The sequence below is a fragment of the Amblyomma americanum genome, chromosome 3 (genome assembly GCF_052857255.1).
Source record: "Amblyomma americanum isolate KBUSLIRL-KWMA chromosome 3, ASM5285725v1, whole genome shotgun sequence".
Classification (NCBI taxonomy): Eukaryota; Metazoa; Arthropoda; class Arachnida; order Ixodida; family Ixodidae; genus Amblyomma; species Amblyomma americanum.
In genome coordinates, this window is record NC_135499.1 from 1902794 (window position 1) to 1924944 (window position 22151).

A 22151-nucleotide genomic window follows, 5' to 3' on the forward strand; every position below is an offset into this window, starting at 1 on the left:
GATGGGTGCAGTATAAACGTGCTGTCACTATTTGTGAAAATATAACAGCTGCTTTAATTTCAAAGCATCACATACATCATTGCCTTGCTCACCTATCATTATTGGAGTCAGTAATTCGAACGGCGTACATATTATTCACAATGATTTGTTTGGTATCAAACCTGGCTGGACATTGTTCTATACAGGTTCTAATCTATGAAGAACTCCAAGGTTGCATCAGTTTAATCTACAAGCAGTACCAAACAGTTCACAGTTAAGTCGCAAAGAAAGGTGCCCCCTGCAACACTTGTAGGTATTTTTTGTGCAAATTATTGGTGGACATAGGCAGGAACTGATATTTTTGTACGAAAATAGCAGCTCAGTATTTATCTGAGCATCTGATGACTACCCTTTACGCACAGAATTTAATCAAATTTAGTCATTGATGTCACGAGCCTTAGCAATGCTTGGGTTTTGTGATTATTTATTTTAGAATGGGGCTGGCACAAAGCCCTGGTGTTTCGTTATCATGCAAAGAGGCCGGATGCAAACAGTGACAGTAAGAAGCTGCTGACCCCCAAGGGATTTTTGTTAAAATTCAGGCATAGTTACTTGCGCAATTAAAAAAAAAAAGACAATAGTAGGAATAAGGAGCCAGTGTAACTGCTGCAACTATGCTCAGTTCTGAAAACAGAGTACTTTCATGACTAAACCAGATACAGCGTACTGACACGCTGCTATTTTGAAATTTGCATTGCTACTATCTCATTTTCACGCGTGTTCACTACCACTCTTTTCAACTAAACAATAATCCAATGTTGAGACGGTTGCGGTTTCTTTAGACTTGAACGAAATTATGGAGAGGCGATCACCATTATTTGCTGTTGCGACTGTGGTTTTTTTTTTTCATTTTATTGACAAATGGTAATGAGGACTGGATACGGTGCAGCTATTTTTTATTTTCAGTTGGAAAAGAGTGTTTTGTGTTGTAGTCTTCGATGGCATCCAACCATTGTGGAGTGCTACTTCACAAGCTGTGTATAATGGCGATATACACTTTGAACAACACCATACCAGTTTTGTATTTTTAGGTCTTCTTATACACACGCAAATATGATTCATGGGGAGTACTGATTGTTGCATCCCGGGCTGTTATAGGTGCTCAAAATGTGATTCCCTAGAGAACATTTGCTTCTTAGATCCTCAGAAAAAATTCCTGTAGCCGCCATATGTATCAAACGTCACGGATAAAGCAAGAGTCAACAATAAAATTCCAATAAAGAAGGGCGTCAGGCAAGGAGACACGATATCGCCAATGCTGTTCACCGCATGTTTACATGAGGTATTTCGAGGCCTGAATTCGGAACAGATTGGAATAAGAATAAATGGAAAATACATAAATAATCCGCAATTCGCTGATGACATTGCCTTGCTGAGTCACTCAGGAGGTGAACTGCCAATCATGATCAATGAGTTAGACAGGCAGAGCAGATTGATGGGTCTAAAAATTAACATGCAGAAAACCAAGGTAATGTTCAACAGCTTAGCAAGGGAGCAACAGTTCACAATTGGCAGCGAGAACCTAGAAGTTGTGACGGAATACGTCTACCTAGGGCAGGTAGTTACAGCTGATCCGGATCATGAGAGGGAGATAACTAGAAGGATTAGAATGGGGTGGAGCGCATATGGCAAATTCTCGCAGATCATGAGTTGCAGTTTACCAATTTCCCTCAAGAGGAAAGTGTACAACAGCTTTATCTTACCGGTAATCACCTACGGGGCAGAAACGTGGAGGCTAACGAAAAGAGTTCAGCTTAAGTTAATGACCACGCAGCGAGCCATGGAAAGAAAAATGATAGGTGTAACGTTAAGAGACCGGAAGCGGGCAGAGTGGGTGAGAGAACAAACACGGGTTAATGACATCCTAGTCGAAATCAAGAGAAAGAAATGGGCTTGGGCAGGGCATGTAATACGAAGACAAGATAACCGCTGGTCCTAAAGGGTAACGGAGTGGATTCCAAGAGAAAGTAAGCGTAGCAGAGGGCGGCAGAAAGTTAGGTGGGCGGATGAGATTAAGAAGTTTGCAGGCAAAAGGTGGATGCAGCTGGTAAAGGACAGGGTTAAATGGAGAGACATGGAAGAGGCCTTTGCCCTGCAGTGGGTGTAGTAAGGCTGATAGTGATGGTGAAAGCAAGAGTGGTAGATTTCGTGTGCAGCTGTACCTTTCGAATACGCACTTTGTATCACGCTCCCTTATGAGCAGTGGCTCACCATTGTTTCTTTAGCCTCTAGTTCGATTACAGTTAGGCTGTTGCTGCACTGGTTGCAATTAAATGAGATTGAGCAGGTCAGTTGTCTTATAGCTATAATATGGTTTTCAAATCTTTGGAAGGGAGGCCATTGCAGCATTTTGTTTTAACTTTTGCATAGTTGTGGTGGCCCACTAAATGTAATCATGGCTCTAATGGACAAATCTTATGTACAGTTTCACCTCTGTAATATGGACACTTTGGTTTCCGAGCAAAATTCTTGCAAAGTGATTCATCCATACTAACGAATCATGAATGAAAAAGATTTGATACAAAACTTGTCACCACGGTCTCCTGCACATAGTGGTGGGCAATGAAGTTGAAGCTAGACAGTGTTGATAGCTCCAAGTTCATTAGCCTGGTTACCATCATCTTTAAAAATCGGTCAGTGACATGTTTGAACCTCGCATTTCTTTGACATTATTCTTGAAAAAATTGGGTTGAGCATGGTTTTTCTATGTAAAATTTCTCACTTTGAGGAAGGGAGACCACCCCTCATGAATTCATCCCTAGGATAGTGTAGTCATAATGTGCATTATACTGAAATGCGACAGTATTTTTTTGCACTTCTACAAGTGTTAGAAATGTCAGTGATATTTCGTTTTTAATTTTGCAGGACCAAGAACTTACAGCATGCCTCCTCACCTATCAAGGCGCAGTTTTCATGTTTATTGGCCATCACCCTGTAGTGAAAACCTCATCGCTTCTGTGGGGATTCTGCTGTTTGCAGCCTTCTGGGTGTTCCGTTTGGAAAATATAAAGAAGACACTCTGTCTGCTGACCTTTCTTGAGAGTGCTTTTAGATACTTGGCTTAAAATAAACCACGCTTCGATGGTTTTCAGCTCATCAGTTTTTAAAAACCACTTCGTCTTTCCTTCACAGCTGCCTCTTCTATCTGCCTGTACATGTTTTACATGTCTAGTTTTTTAGTACTGTTTGGAATACTGGTAGTGGAACACAAGCTGTGTTGCTATAATTTATCAATGTTAACATGATACAGTTTTGGCCAGAGCGAAGAAAAAGGACAACAATATCAGCATGAATCTGTGAGAATACTGATGTATAGCCTTTGTCAAAAAGTACAGAGCCAAAGGGTTTGGCTTCTAAGCCGTGTAATAAGGCAAATGAGCATTCATGGATGTCCAACATTCACGGTGGTCAGGGCAAGATTTTCTGTACTTTCTCAAGAGATCTGGAATGCTAGTGATGCACAACAAGGCTCAGAAGCGAATTCCTTTGGCTCTGAACTTCGACAAATGCTGTACTCGCATTATGTGACAGCATGGAAATACATGAAAAACAGGAACAGCAACATTTCGTTGACCCTATGAATCATCACCCCACTGGTTTCTTGTCCCTGCATGGGCTAGTCATGGTTTTTATCTTTTTGCCTCTAGCTCGGACAGCTCCTGGGAGCACTCAGCATTTTGTAATTTTTTGTTTTTTAATTGACTTCCCGTTCCGCCACATGACACATTTGCTAGCATTTATACATATCCTTTAATTAGAAAAAAATAATGGTGATAATGGATTTGGTGAACAATTAAGTTTTCAAGCAAACATGTGCTTAGACACAGGTCTTCAGAAATCCAATTACTTATTTAATCACAAAGTTACTAGTCCTTAGTCTGATCAGTTGCCATGGGAACTTTTCTGAAATTTTTCTTCACTGCGTCCTAAAGTGAAGGTGATGAATGCCTTTCTCGCGATCAAAGAGAATGCCTTTGTCCTGAGCGCTTTGACATTAGCCCATGTGTTTTTGCTTTGCTTGTAGTGCGCACAGTCACGTAATACCAGGTTGACTAATTCCTTGTGTTTCAGCATTAGTCATTACTTGTTAGCTAGATTGAAAAGCATGTGTGCATGTGTTTCTGTATTCTAATTTTTTTCCATATAAGTTATGAGTGCTGCATTTTATTTGCGTCAGGCTCCTTCAAATGGGTGCCTAGCATATCTTTCGGGGCACAAAAACTTCCTCTAGAGCATAGGCCTCCATATATGGCGTAAAGTTTTGTTTTGTGTTTTTTTATTTTATTGTGTTAAATTGAATGTATTGTATACGTTTTCTAAGGTTATGTTCATCCTATGTGTTTCTCAAGAACAAACACAAACATTAGAGGTTGGATACCTGTGATATTTTACTGTAGATTTAGTGGGCTGCTTTAGGATGTCTGTTTAGTATTTCTTTTACTGTAGTTTGTAATATGCATCTTGAAGTTAGCTACTTGGAATTAGCCACTGGGAATTGTCTGGTGCATAACATTTTTTTAGCTAATCTTATCTGACAACACCAGTTAGCCTGAAGTGTAGCGAAGAAGTTTTCAAGTCAACTCTGCATTGTTTTTCAAGATTGGCTATTGTATCGTTTTGATTACTTTTAGGTCCTGATTTCAAGTTAGCCCCTGTCTCTAATACCTGTCCAAGAATTGTGGTTTCAAATGTTGTTTATTGTCCTCCATTTAAAAAAATAAAATTGTAATCTACAAGTCTTTGTGACCTGTTCTTTACTTTACGCAGGCTCTTCAATTTCTTTTCAAATGAATAAGCTTGACATGTTAAGCAGCCTTTTAATGCGGCTGGTGTTAATATTTCAGAGATGTTTGTAGGTTGGTAACTGACATTTGTGATAATCCAGTGCTATTTGTAGCGGTGGTCTCTGTAATTCAGTATTTTCGAACATCCAATGGAATAAATGTAAGTCGCATGCACAAGTTAAATTGCGAACAGTGTTTTGAGGACGTGCTAGTAACAATGTTCTGTAAAGTGCTTAAAACTGCAGTGTGATGACCCCCATAATGCGCAGGTCCACACGGGACGGAGAGGCAAAGAGACACCGTATGGCTCAGTTTAAACAAACAGATATATTCAATAATTACACATGATTAAGATTATACATCAGAGGCTGGGTCGCCCTAGCTTACGTGCCGACGACTTCATGGGGGCGATGGAGGGGCTCCGGAGTTGATTTCGAACGGTTGCTGGCAGAAGCTGCACGCCGTCGGGCTTCGGCGCTGAAGGCCCTCTTGGCGAACGATCTCGTCCTGAGCGTTGCTTCTTCCGTACTGCTTGTCGATTTTTATATCCTCTTCTCCCCACACTCCCTAGGGTGAGGACGCCCACGCCGGAGGGGAAGGAGGGGGGCTAGGGCTTTCACTTGGGCGCACAAACATACCACCGCACTTATGGTCTCGCCCCCCTCACGTGTTGAGTCCGAGGGAAAGAAGGTTGTCTTCGAGGTAGCGCATAGCGTCGGCTGTGGTAAGGCGCGCTCTGGCCCGCTGACAGTTCCCGCGGGTCACCGGCCTCCGTTCTCCATCCATCAACTGACACTCGCTCCTCAAGGTAAGGCGCGCTCTGGCCCGCTGACAGTTCCCGCGGGTCACCGGCCGGGAAAGTGGTCCCTTGTCCTGGGATGTGCTCGGGAGGCCTCCCCTGGAACCGCCACGGCAATTGGGGAGGATAAAGCCCGTTTCCCCGCGGCGGCGGCGGCGGGTCCGGTTGGGTCCGGTTGGGCTTAAACCCCTTCGTTCTGGTCGTCACTCTCAAAGAGCATGGCTGGGTAATTGATGATGCCGCTGTCATCTGGGTCTCCGTCTACGCCACGCCGTCGAACGCGGAACCTCGTAGCACACACAAGGAACGTCACAGCAGTCTCGAAAAAAAAATGTCTAACAAACTTACACAGCTACCTTGCACTATGAACGTAAAATCCAAGAACGATATTTTTGTTCGAAAATAAAACCACGGCGCACAAGCTATATGCAATGTTTTTGTTTAACCCTTACTGCGAATCCTGCTTTTATCGACTTTGAGGGCTTATAGACTGGATGAAAATAGCGCTCGCAAAATATTTTCAATGCGCGAGTGGAGCACGGAATTGAAAATTTTCTTTAAAAAGGTTCATTATGGACTGCAAAAATAAGTAACAGTAATGAACGGATTTTAAGGATACAATATACAAATGCATTCTTTTTAAAAACTTCTAAATGTAGAGAGATGGCAAACATTATTTGTCCAATGTGGAGCTGCCCGCAAGTGGCTTGTGCACCATTCTGGTTCTTTAACTTCAGGGATTCGGTTTTTGGACTACAGTGAAGAGATGGTATACTTTTATGAGAAGAAAAATGTGTTGCAGGAATTTGGCACGTAGATCCGTTACCACGGCCTTGTTTTCAGTTTCATTGCCTGTCGTCTCCCCAACTCTGCTTTTCATGCCCATTGCGAACCACCCGGTCAAGATACTTTCGGCTAGCGCCGGAGCCATGGTTTGTGTATTTTTTACAGAAGTGCCTTATACTCAGCGGAGTCAGATTAAAGACGTTTCCTTGCCGCCACCGCTGGTCTCGCTTTGTTTCCGCGATGTACGGCAGTACGCTGCGACGTGACTGCGACGTCGTGTGTATGCATGGCGCCACGATCGTGCAACGCAGGCATCCAGGAGGAGTTGAAGACAGCGGTCCGATGCACTCTGTATCCAGAGTTCTTGCCCTGTTCCTTACAGTACTACTTCGTAACGGCATGAACGGAACGGGGCTGGTTGTTCTATCTAAAAATTGAAGTTCGATTGGGATTTGTTCATGGTTACAAAGCGCATTCGACCCTGATTATTGTGGTTGACTACCACCGTTCCGCCTGTATAATTAGCAGTTCTAGTAGCCCTGTAAGAAAGAGCAAAAATGCAATACAGAAAAACGGACCGCTGTCATCACCTCCTCCTAGATGCCGGCGTTGCAAAATCGGCGCCTGCATAAACACGACACCGCAGCCATCGCTCAGCGTATCGCCGCGGTTGAAACCTCCCGTTGCAAATCGGAAGTGCATCGTATTTTTTGTGTAAAAATCTACACCAAATATACTCCCATTGTCAACCGCAAGTGCTTCGTATTTTTTGGTGTAAAAATTTACACCCAATCTGCTCCCTTCGCCAACCGTAAGTCCGTATTTTTGGTGCTGAAATCTAATGGTGTATAGTCTAATGGTGTATATCGAACCTCGATTTGGGAGGACACTAGAGGACAAGCCAAAACACCCGTCTGGGTTGATTTGTGTTTAGTGTGGCGGGTACGAACTGGGCCGTGGCGGCGGCCGCGTTTCGATGGAAGCGAAACGTAAAAGGCGCCCGTGTGCTGCCGATGTCAGTGCACGTTTAAAACAGAGCAAAACGATGGAAGGCTGTTGTGCGGAGACCGCTCATTCGACGCCCTGCTGCAGAGAAGGAATATGTGATAGAGTTAGTTGACCTAAGGCATTAATTGCCACTGCTTTTTTTTTACGCCTTTCATCCGGACTACTACGCAATGTTTGTTGACAAAGATCGAAGCACAAAAGAAGTTTGGTTCATGGATAATGGGGGTTTAACGTCCCAAAGCGACTCAGGCTATTAAGGACGCCGTAGTTAATGGCTCCGGAAATTTCGAGTACCTGGGTTTCTTTAACTTGCACTGACCAGTTGCAACGCACAGTTCTCGGAGCTCTAAAATTTCGCCTTCATCAAAATTCAACCGCCGCCGCCGAGATCGACCCCGCCTCTTCCGGGTCAGCAGCCACGACCACTATGCCTCCGCGGCGGCTCCATAGAAACTGCATTGTTAAACAGGGGTGAACAATGAGGTGATGACGCGTGCATCCACGAGGCATTTTTTCGATGTGACAAGGGGATCTTCGTGACAGTTCACATGCGCGCTGGCTTATTGTTTGGCTTGAAAGGCAAGCATGAGCTTACCGTTAAGCCCAATTGAAAGCTGCTTGCGTGTCCTTTTCCTCTCTGTCGTCTGTCCGTAGCGCTTCTTTATATGTAACTATGGGTTTTCTCATTAGCGCTGTGATGTTTATGAACATGCAGCTTATTATGCAAATGCTTTGCAACTAGCTCAGCAAAGGTACGACGCCCCTGCGAACCCTGTACTGTACCGGCGGCCGCCATTCCATCCTGCAAACTTATTGGTCTCATCCATCGGTTCTCCTTCCTTCACATTACATGCCCCACTTAAGCCAATTTTTCCCCGTTAATTTCGACAAGAATGTCACTAGCCCACTTTTGTTCCATGGCCCGCTCTTCCCTCTTTCTGTCTTTTTAAAGCGAAAGCTTTACTGGCCGCGAACTTGCGATTTCGCCGTGGCTGTGCTCCCAGGAAGCACATGACGTCACAACGCGCGCCTCGCCGCGGATATTTCTCCCTCTCTCTCACTCCCTAGTCACTACTGCGCATGCGCCACTAATAGCACTGAGCCGCCGGTGTTCTGCCGTTGCGCAGCTCCGCGCATTTCCTCAAAATCCAACTTTCAATTTTCAGTTTTCTCTTTCTTCTTTCCCTCCCTCCTTTATTCCTTCCTTTACGGCGCGGTTCGAGTATCCCCGGAGATATGTGAGATGGTTACTGTGCCATTTCCTTTCCTCAGAAACCAAACAAAACAAGTGAGGCGACGTCGTTCATAGAGTTCATTGGCGTTGACAACTTTGCCAAGGCCGTTCACTTTCACGGACGGAAAGGCGCAAAAACGGCTCCGTGGGTCAGTGGAGACCTCAACCTCGCGTTCATGTACGTGGCGTTGGTGTCCAACTGCAGAAACGTGCTTTGATTGCGTTCCGCACACTGAATAACCGGCGCGCCCTCCCTGCCACCCTGGGAGGTGGCATGCAGTTAATGGTTGATCGCGAGAGGTTGATCACCAAATCAACGCTTCGGCCTAGCTATAGCTGCAGTGCCGCATGTCAGCCATTACACTGTCAGCAATAATGCATTTAGGCCACATCTCCCTCTCACCACCGCCACATGTATCAAGCACGAACGAGGCGTCCTCATATCCAGGGAGCCAATTATGCGCCCTTCCTTTCCTCAAAGCCAGCCGTCTAGAACATTGTCAATGCCAACGCCAATGAACGAAGTGAACGTTGACATGTTTCGCTTTGTATATCGTGGATTAGCTGAGCTAATCCACATTTCATTTTTCTTTCCATGGCTCGCTGCGTTTTTCTTAACTTAAGCTGAACCCTTTTCATTAGCCTCCACGTTTCTGCCCCGTAGGTGATTACAGATAAGATACAGCTGTTGCATACTTTTCTCTTGAGAGATATTGGTAAACTTCCATTCATGATCTGAGAGAAGCTGCCACATGCGCTCCACCCCATTTTTGTTCTCCTAGGTAATTCCCTCTCATGATCCGGATCAGCAGTCGCTACCAGCCCTAAGTAGTCTTATTCCCTTACCACTTCCGGCTCCTCGCTACCAATTATGAACTGTTGAAACTGTTTAACAATACTTTGATTTTCTGCATGTTAATTTGGAGACACACCATTCTGTCTGCATCTCTAAGTCATTGATCATACTTTGCAGTTCAATTCTTGGATGGCTTTACAAGGCAATACTATCAGGAAATCGTAAATCACATAGGTATACTCCACTAACTCATCCCCAACTGTTCCCAGGGCCAGGGCTCAGAACACTTCCTAAAAACAGGCGGCGAATAGCATTGGCGGGATCCTTTCTATGCCTGCCACCTTACATTATTGAAATTTTATTGCTTTCTTTATAGAGAACTATGGTAGCCGTACACCCCTTACAGATATCTACCGGTATTTTTGAGCAAGACTCTTTTATATACCGGATTCTGTAATGTCTGCATGACTGCTGAGGTGTCAGCTGAGTCAAATCCCCTCTCGCAGTTCGTGAAGGCTATATTGCCGCGAATCTTCGCACTGTTTGTTCATTCTTCAAAGGTGCCGCCACGCCGCTTTATCGCTTTGTTTGCGGTGCAAGACGCGACCAAAATTATCTCGATTGATCGAATCCAAAGAGAGCTGATTTTACGTTGTTCCAGAATGTTCTAGTAACTTTGCACGCTTTTTCTAGAAAGTTCGCTATGAGCATTAACTTGAGCACGGCCGAAATCGCCGGGAATTCTGTTCGACGACCGCCGAGCACGCTTGTTGCTACGCCGCCGCCGAGTGATTCACTCCACTGTGGGCGCAAGTCAGACCAAATAAAGAGTTTTGTTTAGACACCATTTTCGCAGCCTTTCTGCTCTCCGGACGGTGGTCACCACTCCGTGACATCTGGTGGAGGTACTGGGTGGCCTTCCATGTACCGGACACTCACTTCAAGTAGTGCGCTTCTTACCGGAGGACGAGCCAGCAGTTAACCGAGCCAGCAGACGTCTTGAGGGAGAGGAGCCTGAGTTCGGGAAACTGCCGGACCGCGCCCGACAACGAAAAGACTGCTACGAGCACCACAACCTCACGAAGATGTCGACACCGATCATACTGCAGCAGCCGCGGGTCCAGCCAACTTTTAGTGGAGCCCTATGTGAAGAACCCGAAGAATGGTTGGACCAATCTTAGCGCGCGGCATAGTTCAACAAGTAGGATGATGCGGCAAAAATTGGACACGTATTTTTCTCACTGGAGGGCTCGGCACATACGTGGTACGAGAACCGCAAATCGTCCCTAACGACATGGGAACTATTCAAGAAGAAAAGTTTGAAGGTATTCACCAGTGTCGTGAGGAAAGAAAGAGACGTACGACTCCTTGAGTCCAGGATGCAGCTTCCGGACGAGCCCGTCCGCGGTTACGTTGAAGAGATGAAGCGCCTTTTTCGTCGCGCCTACCCCGATGTGACCAGGGAATCAGGATCGCAAGAGGCATTGCGCATTTCCGCAATGGCCAGGCCGAAGTACTGCTGACTAACTTCAGCGAAAAATACCGGCACATTAACAGAGAAACGACGATTGCTTTCTTCGACGAAATATCCGACGTACGATACTCCTTCGCCCTTTCCGACCCATCCGCAGAAGATTCGCCTGACCAAGAGAACTCGCCCACTTTCGACATCAACCCAGCCCTGCCCGGAACGGACAAGACCAGATCCGCAATCTGCTTCGAAGCTACAGCGAGTGTTTTTCGTCATCGCCGAAGGTCCGACAAACGCCAATTGCCAAGCATCGCATTATAACCGACCAGCACGCACTACCTCTCCGTAAAAGCCCCTACCGTGTGTCGCCGCGAGGGCGACAAACCATCCGGGAACAAGTGTAAAAAATGCTTCGCGACGACGCCATCCAGCCTCCAACGGCCCATGGGCGGCACCGGTTGTTCTAGCGAGAAATAAAGACGGCGCACTTCGATTCTGCGGTGAATACCGCCACTTGAAGAACATAACAAAGGACGTCTACCCCCTCCCGCGCATCGACGACTCACTGGAGCGGCTCTGCAACGCTCATCTGCAACGCTCATATTTCTCATCGATGGACCTCAAGAGCGGCTACTGGCAAATTTAGGTCGACGAAAGAGATCGCGAGAAGACAGCATTCATCACTCCGGATGGGCTGTTTGAGTTCAAGGCGATGCCATTTGGTCTCTGTTCCGCACCAGCTATGTTTCAGCGAGTAATGGACACAGTGCTGGCAGGCATGAAGTGGCAAATTTGTCTGGTATATTTAGATTACGCCGTTGTCTTCGTCTCGAACTTTGAAGAGCACCAGAAAGGACTTCGAACAGTACTAGACGCCATCAAGTAGTCTGGCCTAACCTTGGAAGCAGAGAAGTGCCACTTTGCCTATGAAGAGCTGCTGTTTCTAGGGCACTTCGTTAGCAAGGAGGTGGTACGCCCAGACCTGCAGAGAACAGCTGCTATTGAATAGTTTCCATCGCCAGCCGATAAGAAAGTAAGTCGCAGATTCCTCGGACTGTGCGCATATTACCGACGATTTGTGAAAAACCTTTCGCGCATCGCCGAGCCCCTGACCCAACTGACGAAGGCAGACGTGCCATTTAAATGGGAAGCCCCGCAAGCAGGAGTCTTCAAGGAACTTCCGCGTCGTTTACAGTCCCCACCGATCCTCGGGCATTTTGATGAAACCGCCGATACTGAAGTTCATACCGACGCAAGCAGCATGGGCCTAAGCGCCGTCCTCGTTCAAAGAAGCGACGGGCTGGAGAAAATCATCGCACATGCTAGCCGTTCTTTTTCCAGGGCCGAGGCTAACTATTCGACAAATGAGAAGGAGTGCCTTGCCATCATCTGGGCTGTGTCAAAATTCCGCCCCTACCTGTACGGATGACCATTCAAGGGGGTCACCGATCACCACGCGCTGTGCTGGCTTGTCAATTTGAAGGACCCCTCTGGCCGCCTCGCTCGATCGAGTCTGCGCATCCAGGAGTTTAACATCACCGTCGTTTACAAGTCCGGACGCAAGCACTCTGACGCCGATTGCCTCTCACGAGCCCCTCTATAGATGCACCGCCTCTGGACGACGATGACGGCGCCTTCCTGGGACCCATAAGCCCCCGCTGTTTTGCCCAGCAGCAACGCTCGCACCCCGACCTAAAACGCCTCACCGAGTACTTGGAAGGCAAGATTTCTTCACACCCCGCCTCATTCAAGCGAGGACTGCCTTCCTTCTGTGTACAGAATGATGTCCTCGTGAAGAACTTTAGCGAACAAAACAGCCTACCTCCTCGTTGTACCTGCTTGCCTCCGCGAAGAAGTTCTACAGGTTTCACACGACGAGCCGACAGCTGGACATCTCGGGTTTACTCGCACCCTCTACCGCATTCAAGACAAGTATTACTGGCCCCGGCTGTCTGCCGATATCGCACAGTATGTGAAAACCTGCCGAGATTGTCAGCCACGAAAGACCCGTCCCACGCGACCAGCAGGACCTCTGAACCCCATTGAACCCCCCCCCCCCTCAAGGCCCACTCAGTAGATTGGCATGGACTTGCTTGTCCAAAGTAAGCGTTTGGAAATAAGTGGACCACCACAGTGACGGACTACCTGACCCGCTACGCCGAGACAAAAGCCCTACCGAACAGAACAGCAGCAGAAGTCGCCAAATTTTTCGTGGAGTGCGTTCTTCTGCGACATGGCGCCCCCGATGTGCACATCACGGGCAGACGAACAGAATTCACGGCGGAACTTACGAAAGCCATCCTGGGTTACAGCCAAGCCAGCCACCGGAAGACAACTGCATACCATCCGCAGACCAACGGACTGATCGAGTGCCTGAACAAAACCATCGCCGATTTTCTCGCCATGTATGTCGATGCCGATCACAAGACCTGGGACGTCATCCTGCCTCACGTAGTTTTTGCCTACAACACCGCAGTGCAGGAGACCACCCAGATGACGCCCTTTGGGCTCGCCCATGGCAGGGAGGCCATTACCACATTAGACGTCATGCTGCCCAACGTTATCGAAGAAGAGAACATCGACGTCGCCGCGTATACCTTCAAGCGCAGAAGAAGCTCGAAGGCTTGCCCGATTACAGATCAAAGACCAGCAGCAGACGGACGCTAGACGCTACAAGCTACGAAGACGCAACGCGGAATACAAGCCTAGAGACTAAGTCTGGAGAACGGCAGATTGGGTGAGTTGGAAATGCTCCTTAATATTAAAACAGCGCTAAGCAACAAGGACGAAGAATGAACGGAACACACACAAAGGCGCTGATCTTACAACTTATCAGCGCCTTACAACTGATCTTACAACTGATGCAGTTGTAAGATCAGCGCCTTTGTGTGTGTTCCGTTCTTTCTTCGCTTAGCGCTGTTTTAATATTATGGACCAAGTCTGGGTTTGGACACCCATTCGCCGCCGTGGATTGAGTGAAAAGCTTTTTCGCCGCTATTTCGGCCCGTACAAGGTGCTTCGTCGGTTAGGCGAACTGGATTATGAAGTCATCTCTAACGAAATGATGCATCCCATCGACGCCGCGTACGACGAGAAGTTGTCCATGTCGCCAGTCAAAACCTTATTATGCGCGCTAAAGGACGCTGTGTTTCCACACTCTGTGTTTATTTTCGTGCGATCCGTTTTATTTGTTGCTAGTCGCCTTATCTGTTTTAATGTATCGGGTAGATGCTTATTTGAGAGGGCAGTAATGCCGCCAATCTTTGCAGTGTTTGTTTGTTCATTCTTCAAAGCTGCCGGCACACCGCTTTATCGCTTCGTTTGCGATGCAAGACGCGACCAGATTTGTCTTGATTGGTCGAATCCACGCGGAGCTGATACTGTGTTGTTCCAGATTATTCCAGTAAGTTGGCACGCTTTGTCTCGAAAGTTCACTTCACTGCCGCCTAGTGATTCAGTCCATTGTGGGCGCAAGTCAGCCCGAATAGAGTTTTGTCTAGACACCATTTTCGCAGCATTCCTGCTCTCCGGAGTGCAATCACCACTTCTTGACGATATATTGGGTTTATATTTTGCGCAAGAAAATGAAACCTACAAAAGAACGCCGACAAAAAGAAAAAGCAGCAAACAAGGAATGACTTGAAATACTATTCCAAAGAAGAAGCGATTGATCTCACCATGGAAGAAGAAGCGAAAGGTGCGTTGCCCTTCCTAGTTGTCATGGTAAAATGCAGCCGTGGAGATCGCGAGGAAACCCACTCTCGTTGCAAGATACCTAAACTTCAACTCTGCTCGACCGGCCACTTAAAAGAAATCTGTGGCCACAAACTTGTTCAAACAAGCAGAACGCATCTGCAGTTTTCCTGAAGACCGGGCACTATACTTTGATATTGTGCGGCAAGAACTATCACGCAACAATTACCCAGCTGATGTGGCATGCTTGGAAAAGGAGTCACATGCCCGACGCCTGGAGCTCCCGTGTCGTGCCCTTTGAAACCTTCCGCTATTCCGTACAACCCCGGAATAAGCAAGGCCTTGGTGCGCATTCATCCCACATTAAAAGTTCACACCGTCTAGGTCCTGACAAGAAAACTGTGACTTGCGCTTGTTAAGATCAACGACATTATTTTTAACGAAAATTACCCTGGCGTGGTCTATGCGTCCCGTGTTTCTACTGTGATAGTGTCTACTTTGACGAGTTTTTTTTTTCAAAGGCGCCTAAAAACATTTTGGCGATATAAAAAACCAAAAAGTTAACTGTAATGCTAACGCCGCACGTACCGTATCAACTGGCCACGACATCGACTGGGGTAGGAAGGGCTCACGTTGTGGCAACTGAAAATAATCTAACTGCAAAAGGGACGATTGTTGGGCTAGTTGGTTCATTATACTGAAACGAAACAGCGCGAAAGCACGGGGCTACAGAAAAAGAAGAACGCTATGTCTGTGTTCGTATTTTCGTATAACAGGGTAGAACGTTGGGCCAGTTGGTGTAGCGACATAATAAAAACTTTGCGCAGAATAACACAGGACAGGAGGGAGAAACAAGGCGGATTCCCGAGACCGGTAATATCTTCTGTGGCGGAGTCGATGCTCAAACAATTTAGTAGGCTTGAGAGGGCCGTCGATGTTCCTCACCCCACGCTGGCAAGAGAAAAAAGACATTTTCAAGTCATTCCTTATGTGCACAAGCTATCGCACAATGTCAAGAGGGTGGCTAATAAGTTCGGAGTTGATGTCGTTTTTACAGCCCCCTTGAAACTGTCCCGCCTGTGCGCCATGACCAGCAGGCACCAAAGCAAAAGGGCAAAGAACAAATGTGTAATCAAACACCAAACTCAGTTTGTGCCTTGTACTGTTGGTGTGGTGTATAAGATTCCACTCAGCTGTGGGTGTGTGTACATAGGTCAGACAGGGCACTGTCTCAATGACAGGCTCAGAGAGCATGCGAATTCTCTGGGCGCAAGTGGCGGCTCGAACCTGTCTTTGCATTGCCTCAAATGTGAACACTATACTGACAGGAATAAGAAGAAGAAAGAGCAGTGCCGTCCTTTCCTCCGTTCCCTGTTGTTATCGGGAGAGCTTCCGATAGGATGGCCCGGGAAATTGTAGAGGCCCTTAAAATTAGCACCACGGAAGGCTGCGTGAGTAAGGCTTCGGTGGCCCTTCTCAAAAAAGAACTCGCCTTTCTCCGCAATGGATAGCCTGCTTTTGTTGTTCAAATCCGATTAGTTCTGATAAGATTCTGCATGTGCCTATTCTTGATGCAATTTTTACTGTATCTATGAGCGTGCTCTTTCGTTCCCACACGTGATGTTCTGAATTTTGTACGCTTGCGCCCTCTCTGCTTCTTAAGGCGGTGTATCTTTTCTGAAAATACAATTGCAAGTTTGCGCTCATGTGTGTGTGTGCGTGTTTCTCCCTCCCGTCCTGTGTTATTCTGCGCAAAGTTTTTAATTATTTCGTATTTTCGGTAGTCCTGTGTTTTCGCGCTGTTTCGGTGCAGTATCAGAAAACGAATCTGTTCCTCGATTTCGCTTCGAATCATTACTCATGACAAAGATCTATTACGCCTTCAAACGCAACAATGGAAATCTAACCCGTGTATACGCACGCTTTCTGCGCCCTGTTTAAGCGTATTTAATTCGAATCCACTACCTCTTTCATCTCAACGTGAAAAGGGCTCCCGTACGAGAGCCGAATATTGGTTTTTTGTTGTTTTCTCTTCTCGTCAGCGTCCTTAAATTTTTATTATGATTGTATCCGTGCAGACGAGGTATCGTGTATGCATTTATCTCACTTTATTTATAGTGTGAATATGGTCTATTGTCTGCCTGCTGGTCTGATCATTTGGTTGAATAAAGTCTCCGGTTGACCTCACTCCATTAGAGATTACCTTAGTAAATACCTTGTAGGCAATGAACAGTAAGCTCTTCGGTGTGTAATCTTTCAAGTTCTTGACGTGTCCTTTATTATAAATTAAGATAAGGTTAGCGTTATTCCAAGCTTCTTGTGCGGTCGAGGTCATAAGACATTGCATATACAGAGGGCCTGGTTTATCTACTATTGTCTTCCCTCCGTCCCGCAATAAATAAGCAGTTACCGGAAACTCCCCAGCTGCTATCTCCCTTTGCATTGCTCCTTAGTCGTAAATACTTGATCAAAAAATGGGGAAGAGACTTTCAACAAGATAAGAGCGCAAACTTTCAACTGGTTTTATTTTTGTGAAACATCTGCATTTATACCCGGGAGAAATTACAGTCAATTAAGGTTATCAGCAATATACACGTGCGCACTCAATCGGGATCACCGCCGTCCAGCAAAATACGAAATGGCCACGTGTCATATCTTGAACGGACTCGCCCAAACGAAAGAAATTATTGCTCCCACTAAGGCTTTCTTTACTTCTTCTTTCTTTACTGGCGGGATTCCCATTGCTCTGCTCTAATGCCTCTCTAATTAACGTTCTGATTACATTAGATACTCTACAGGTTTCTGTAGAACTCCTCTGCAACTTTACCCATCTTAATAGTTTCATTGGGATGTATTCAAAGCAATTCTATCAGCATTTAATGTGGAGTCCCGCAAAGCTCAATTTCAGCTGCTCTTTTGAACCTTTATGTTAATGCTGTGTGCGGTGTTATCTTTTCTTCTCAACTACATCAATATACTGACAATACGGTGCTTGTTTCAAATGAAGTAGATTGTTTCACTGCAGTTTCGAAGCTGAAAGATGATGCTATTAGGCGATCCAGTTGGTGTGAATCGAATTTAATAGAAAATAACCCCGTTAAAACTCAGCTCGTTTTTCTTCGCAACCTTCATAGAATAGTGCCGTCGGATCGCTAAATTTCTCTTCATGATTCTATAGTTGTTCACCTTGTCCTTGTTCTCCTGTTACCTGCGTTTCTTGTGTGAAATATCTCAGCATTAATATAAACAGTGACATGCCTTGGATTACACACATGGTGGATGTGTGTAGGAGACTTTGCAGCGTCGCAGGCCTCCTCTACAGCATAAAGCAGTTCATATCTTTCTCAGATGGAAAGCTGACAGCGCGCCCCCTGGTTTAAGACATGGCATCTGCTGTTTCCATACTTGCTCGGCCACGTGGAAAAAAAAGTATCGTCATTTGACAATCTGTTTGGGCAAGTAGTAGTTTTAAAACACCTTTGGGACTGCCTTTATAATAGTATAGCAGTTGAAGGTAAACCACTGAGACACATACCGCGCTACGTCCTGCCAAGAGTGCACACTCATTTTGGGCAAGCAAGGAGGCCTTATTACGCCCATGTTATCTTTAATAAGTTGCCAGAATATGTATTCTCTTTGACCTCTCCCACTGAGCTACCAAATGCACTGTTATCGCTTAAATATTTTAACAGCAAGAAATGACTTTCTGCCTATTTTCTTCCCTTCTCTAACTTTTTGTCTTCATCACTCTTTATATGTAATTGGTTATTTTAGTGTACAAGTTTTTGCGTGGATGGCTATACATATTTCCTTTTGTTATACTTCGTTCTCTTGGGTATATTGTGTACCTGGATTGTGGCTGTTGCCGAGCGACTCCCTACAAGCCCACTTATGGCTCTCGTATATCTGTAAATATATTATTAATAAATATTATTATTCTTATCATCGATATTCAAATCAAATCAAATTTTATTTTCTACATTGCTACAATGTTGATGGCTTCCCTGAAAAAATTTGTGAACACAGCTTGACAACGTCAGGGAGCCATTTTGGCAGCGGTGACTTCGCATACACTCAAAAATGCTTCAAATACAAGTTAAAGTTGCAAAAGAATACGTACAATGACCTTACTTACACAGTACAATAGTTAAAATGCAAGTGAATATTACAATAGAATACATGCGCTTCATTCACCAGCATAATTTAGCTACAAAAGAGAAAACAATCTGCACAATAATAAAACCGCTACAAGCAAATGGAATTAGTGCTATGAAGCGTTGTACATGCGAGATCCCAATGAGAAGACAAACGACACACCCACTGCGTACGCATAATCACGCAATTCCGGCGGCAATATCAGAATTGAGCACTAAGAAAAGTGTCCAGAAACAAATATGCCACGCAATGCTGTACGACTTAGGTTAATTGTACCAGAAAAATGTGTTTTAAGCTTTAGTAGAAATGGTACATTGTACGTTAATTTGTGCGCGGCCGCGGCAAAAACCATTGCTTGGATGACCTAGCTCGATGCATGCGAGTTTGCAATGTAAGAGGACACAGTACCTTTTAGAATCGCTGGTGAGATATTCTTGAAAAGTGCAGCAGGTATAGTAGACGGTAATCGTAAATTTGTACTAAACTAACTTGAACTGAGCAAACAGGCCTTGAGTGTGGTGACAGTATGAAACATTAGCAATGGAGCGGAGAGCTTTATTTTCGAGCCTATATAGTATAGTTACGTTCCCTTTAGTAGTGGCGGCCCAAATTAACGTGCAACAGTTAATGTGGGACTGAAAGACGGGGTGAAAAACTTTAACTTTGCTGTTAGTAGGAAAAATGTCTCGTGATTGGAAGAGCGGAAGAAAGCTTTTTCGCCAGTTGCTGTATATGCGCATCCCAAGCCATACGGTGCGACAGTACCAATCCTAAACCTTCGTGCTCTTCTATTATACCGACTGTAGAGCTGCCCAAGCGCAGCCCGCCAATCAAACTTACGGGTTGGTTTTTTGAAGCAAGCAGTGTAGCTTTTGGTATTTCACGGTTTATTAATAAATAGTTTTCGCTCGACCAATCGAGCAATTTGCAGAGGGTGTCAATGGCGCTGTGCAACAGCTGCGAACTATTATCTGATGTGAAAAGCAAGCTGGCATCATCAGCGTACAAAACGAATTTGTCACGCCTATCAATACGAACCACATAGTTCACATAGACATTAAATAAAAACGATCCCAAAACACTGCCTCGAGAAACCCCGCATGGCATTTCTTTAAAGGATGACAAACTGCCATCGATCCCTATAGACTGCATGCGCTTTGCAAAATGTGATATTAAGGATGAGTAGGGTAGACCCCGATTGCCATAATGATACAGCTTATTAGCAGGACAGTATGGTTGAGGCAGTCAAAAGCTTTACTATATAGTCTACAAATATCCCCACCGTCAGTTTGTTCACCTCCATGTTCTTGAGTATCAATTCCTTTATTTTTATTTCTTTATTTTTATTTATGGATACTGCGATCTTGTACACAAGAACGTAGGTGTTAAGATACAAACATACACACATACACACAAAGCAGAATTGCACATAGAAAGTCAGCAAGAAAACACCGCGGCAAGGCCATCAACAACAATCATTTCAAGTGGTATTCAAACAAATGCAATGATGTTAGCCTGACAATATTATAACAGTTTTTATAATGAAAAGGAACTGCAGCGGCTGGACGAGGGCACCAGAGAAACGGACCTACACTTCAGCGTCGTCTACTTCTAGAGGCTGCGATCTCTTTCTTCTTCTACTTCCAATCCTCGTGTCACTGCCCCCTCTTCAGGGGGCTTTGATGTAGTGCGTGACTAACTTCGCGCGCTTCAACGCCACGTACACGCTTCGACCCATTGGACTCGTCTCCTACGAGCAGCCGAAGCCAGCGAGCAACAGCGGCAAGATGCGCTTCGTGTTCCTGGTCTACGAGCAACCGACGGACAAGGACTGGCGCAAGATGCTCATCGAAACGCCGAGGCCGCCAACAAACTTCATGTTCGACTGGTACGTGGACAGGAACGGTCTAACCTTGGCGGCGGTCAACTACTTCATTATCGACACGTGACAAGAGGGGACGCGGACCAACTCGTCGTTCGGAAGGGTCACGGGTGAAGAAACACGTGCTGTGACTGGTGACGGAGGGACTGCTACTGGTGGAAAGAATTCTGACAGCGGAGAAAAGAAGACCAGCACTCGAAAAAACGAAGCCGGGATTGGTGAGAAGACGACTGACGCTGGCGCAAAAGTGGCTCGAACTGGTGAAAAGGCTGACGGACCTGGTGAAAAGGAACTGCAGCGGCTGAACGAGGGCACCAGAGAAACGGACCTACACTTCAGCGTCGTCTACTTCTAGAGGCTGCGATCCCTTTCTTCTACTTCCAATCCTCGTGTCACTGCCCCCTCTTCAGGAGCATCGCCCCGATGCGGTGTTACCGTCAGAGCGAATAGCGGGGAGAAAAAGTGTTCAAGAGGTACACCACGAGTCTGACATCAGCCGGAAAGTCACTTGGGGGTCGCTCGTAGTACGGCTTCATTCGCACCACATTCACAACGTCGCTGCGCTTGCCGTTGTGCGATGAACGAGCTGGCGAGGCTGGTGCAACTTCGTACGTTACGTCGCTGAGGCGGCGGACAACAAGGTAAAGGCCGAAGTAGCGGCGTAGTAACTTTTCGGACAGCCCGCGACGACGAACGGGCGTCCAAACCCACACATAGTCGCCTGGGTGGTAGGTAACGTAGCGGCGTCCAAGGTTGTAGCGGTCAGCATCGATCTGCTGCTGACGGTGAATGCGGTGTCTGGCCAGTTGCCGTGCTTCTTCCGCGCGCTGAACATAGGTGGCGACGTCGACAACAAGTTCACTCTCACTGTCAGGGGGTCCACGGGTAGCATAGCATCGAGGGGGGTGGTAACCTGTCGACCGAAGACTAATTCGAACGGAGTGAACTGCGTCGTCTCTTGCTGCGCGGTATTATACGCGAATGTTGCGTATGGGAGAATTTCGTCCCATGTCTTGTGCTCGATATCAATATACATGGAAAGCATGTCGGTCAAGGTCTTGTTGAGGCGTTCTACCAAGCCATTTGTCTGCGGGCGGTAGGCTGTTGTACGTCTATGGCTGGTGTGCGTGAGCTTGAGTACAGCCTGAGTGAAGCGGGCCGTAAATGCAGCTCCACGGTCAGTAATGATAGCTGCAGGAGCGCCATGACGCAGGACGATGTTGTGGACGAAGAAGTCGGCGACTTCAGCAGCAGTACCGTTTGCAAGTGACGTGGTCTCAGCGTATCGGGTCAAATAATCTGTCGCGACCGCAATCCACCGGTTTCCTCTGGTCGACTTCGGAAAAGGGCCGAGGAGGTCTATGCCAATTTGCTGAAAAGGGGTCTTTGGCGGTGCTATGGGCTGCAGAAAGCCGGCTGGCTTCAGAGGAGGAGATTTGCGCCGTTGGCAATCCCGGCATGTTGTTACGTATCTACGCACGGATGGGAGTAAATTGAGCCAGTA

The 22151-nt window shown here is 46.3% G+C and overlaps 1 protein-coding gene across 1 annotated transcript; it reads left to right on the forward strand.

Moving 5' to 3' along the window:
• The first annotated feature begins 10825 nt into the window (after positions 1-10825).
• LOC144122889 (uncharacterized) lies at positions 10826-20909 on the forward strand. Its single transcript, XM_077655865.1, has 2 exons — positions 10826-10927; positions 20454-20909. The coding sequence occupies exons 1-2, from the start codon at positions 10826-10828 to the stop codon at positions 20712-20714; spliced, it is 363 nt and encodes a 120-aa protein (XP_077511991.1). The 3' UTR covers positions 20715-20909.
• Positions 20910-22151: the final 1242 nt, after the last annotated feature.